General features: G+C 37.3%; 1 protein-coding gene across 2 annotated transcripts in view; it reads left to right on the forward strand.

The window, feature by feature from the left end:
* The window catches only part of CFTR (CF transmembrane conductance regulator), a 181,946-nt gene that overhangs the window by 53,495 nt on the left and 125,355 nt on the right, over positions 1 to 3,096 (forward strand). For both annotated transcript variants that reach the window (XM_017535077.1, XM_037740808.1), the window contains exons 8-9: positions 645 to 891; positions 2,552 to 2,644. In XM_017535077.1, the coding sequence (XP_017390566.1) occupies positions 645 to 891; positions 2,552 to 2,644 (340 nt within the window). The remainder of the gene's footprint in view (positions 1 to 644; positions 892 to 2,551; positions 2,645 to 3,096) is intronic.

Here is a 3,096-nt window from a genome sequence, read left to right on the forward strand (position 1 = left end):
CTCCATGTTGGTCAGGCTAGTCTCCAACTCCCAACCTCAGGTGATCCGCCCGCCTCAGCCTCCCAAAGTGCTGGGATTATAGGCCTGAGCCACCACGCCCAGCCAAGACGGTATTTTGAATAAGTATCTCTGGTGATTTTTATACATGCTAAGGTTTGAGAACCACTTCTCTGTAGCTTTTATGTTACTTTCAATGTTCCTTGAAGCCAAGTTAGAATTTCCAGTGTTAAAAATCCATTTGGTAATCACAGAATTATCTTTTTTTTAAATAAATCTTGCAAAGTTATTTTCATTTCCATACTTAATTTTTTAAAAACACCAACCAACAAGCAAAAAATGATTAGTCTAACTAATCTTACAAGTTAATAATGAAGTGAATAAAGGCATAAATATAATGTCATAATAATGTTAATAAGTATGTGCAAAACACTGGTACTTTCATTGTTATCCCTTCATATAAGGTAACTGAGGCCCAGAGAGATTAAATCACATGCCCAAGGTCACACAGGTGATACGATATGGAGCCAGGATAAAAGTATGGGCAGAAAGACTCTGGAAACCATGCTCAGATCTTACGTTCCAAGATACCTGATATTTGAAAAATAAATAACATCTCAAATTTTATTATTATTATTTTTTCATAGAACAGAACTGAAACTGACTCGGAAGGCAGCCTATGTGAGATACTTCAATAGCTCAGCCTTCTTCTTCTCAGGGTTCTTTGTGGTGTTTTTATCTGTGCTTCCATATGCACTAATCAAAGGAATCGTCCTCCGAAAAATCTTTACAACTATCTCATTCTGCATTGTTCTGCGCATGGCAGTCACTCGACAATTTCCCTGGGCTGTACAAACATGGTATGACTCTCTTGGAGCAATAAACAAAATACAGGTAATATACCATAATGTTGCATTATATACTATGATTTAAGTAATCAATCAATAGATCAGTTCTAAGGAACTTTGCAAATGTGCAAAAAGATAGAAAAAAATTTCATTTACTAGGAAGTTATAAAATTTGCTAGCTAATAATAGGAATGTTCACCTTAAATTTTTCCTAGCATTTCTCTGGGCAGTATGATGGATGAGAATGGCGTTTTATGCCAAATCACCTTAAAATCCCAATAATGCTGATGTAGCTGGCAGCTTTGAGAAATTCTGAAGTCTTTAGGTGATGATTCAATTTATACAAAGCTAATTGGATAAACTTGTGTATGATTAAGAAGCAAATAAATGGTTATAATGCTTTTTTGCTGTTTTTAAAAAATATTTAACCCAGAAAATATGTCTCTGTGACAGAAATAAAAATGAGGGTGAAGGGTGAACCACTTTTAGGTAGTTCTGCCATTATTTAATCTACGCCAGAGGTTGCAAATGGTGGCCCATACACCTAATTTTGGCTCCTTGACTTGTTTTGTTTAAACTTTAATTAAAAACATTTGAATTGGTTGCCTTAAATTAAAAATTAGGAGAAATCCCCCCCACACACACACATACACACACACTCACACTCCTATGTTCAGCCTTTTTTGGAGAATTGGAATAATTAGTCACTGGGTCCTCCTTTTCCACAAACTGTGGCAGCTCCCTCCTTGCAGAGCACCTGCCCCATCCAGTTCATCACGCTTTCTTCTCAGCCCCATTCCTAATTATATCACCTGTTTGGCCCTGAGAGTAAGGGATTTTGAGATCTGTGATGTAGATAAAGTGGTGAATGTAGCTCTCAATCATAATAAGTAGCTCTAGGAATCATCTTGCCTTCTGTTAACCCATTGAGAGAGAAGAGAGAGAAAGAAATAAAGAAGAAGAAACAGACCTGGGGAGAGTCACTGAACAGGAGCATAGAGACAGAGAAATAGATCTTGGAAACCAAACTGACAGCAAATGAGAGAAACCAAAAGAGACATAGAGAGGAGCAGAGAAGAAAATGAAGAAGCAAGGCAAGGACCAGGCTTTTTTCATTACTTCTTATGGCCAAGACTTCAGGATGCATGGACTTAATTCTTCCTTATGCTCCTACCTTCCCTAAAGAAACTGATTGAGAGTCTCTAATAGAGCCTTTCTTTTAGAATCACAGTTTGATGCCTTAAGCCTAGTTATATACCTTCACATCCTTCCTTAACCCACTGAAGTGATGCTCGTGAGGTCTTTAATAAGGAGGGTGCTATTAAGATGAAGACATTCATTTTTTTCTTTGTCCAATGTTGGATTAAGACACATTAGTGGGTAATTCAGAGTTGCTTTATAAATTCATCACTAAGGTTAGCATGTAATAGTACAAGGAAGAATCAATTGTATGTTAAATCTAATGTATAAAACGTTTTATAAAGTATCACATGGTTGAAGAGTATATTTCAAATATGATGAATCCTAGTGCTTGACAAACTAACTGTAGAACACTGTAATAAAATTATTTTATTAAGAAATAATTACTATTTCATTCTTAAAATTTATATATAAGATGTAGCATGATGAGAGTATAAAGTGGATGTAATAATACATTAATGCTATTCTGATTCCGTATTATGCTTTTGCTCTTTTTTTATAAATAGGATTTCTTACAAAAGCAAGAATATAAGACATTGGAATATAACTTAACAACTACAGAAGTAGTGATGGAGAATGTAACAGCCTTCTGGGAGGAGGTCAGAATTTTTAAAAAAATGTTTGCTCTAAACACTTAAGCATTTTCTTCTTGGTGAATCTGGATTTCATCCTGATGGCAAATAAAATAAGAATGATGGTATAACGGGTAGAACTGGAAGGAAGATCACTTGCTTATTTTCCAGATTAAGAAGTAGAGGAATGGCCGGGTGTGGTGGTTCATGCTTGTAATCCCAGCACTTTGGGAGGCCAAGGCGGGTGGCTCACCTGAGGTCAGGAGTTCAAGACCAGCCTGGCCAATGTGGTGAAAACCCGTCTCTACTGAAAATACAAAAAATTAGCCGGGTGTAGTGGCAGACACCTGTAATCCCAGCCCCTTGGGAGCCTGAGGTGGGAGAATTGCTTGAACCCAGGAGGTGGAAGTTGCAGGGTGTGGAGCTGAGATTGCGCCACTGTACTCCAGCCTGGGCAACAAGGCAAGACTCTGTCTCAA

This window comes from Cebus imitator, unplaced genomic scaffold, assembly GCF_001604975.1.
Source record: "Cebus imitator isolate Cc_AM_T3 unplaced genomic scaffold, Cebus_imitator-1.0 Scaffold90, whole genome shotgun sequence".
Taxonomy (NCBI): domain Eukaryota; kingdom Metazoa; phylum Chordata; class Mammalia; order Primates; family Cebidae; genus Cebus; species Cebus imitator.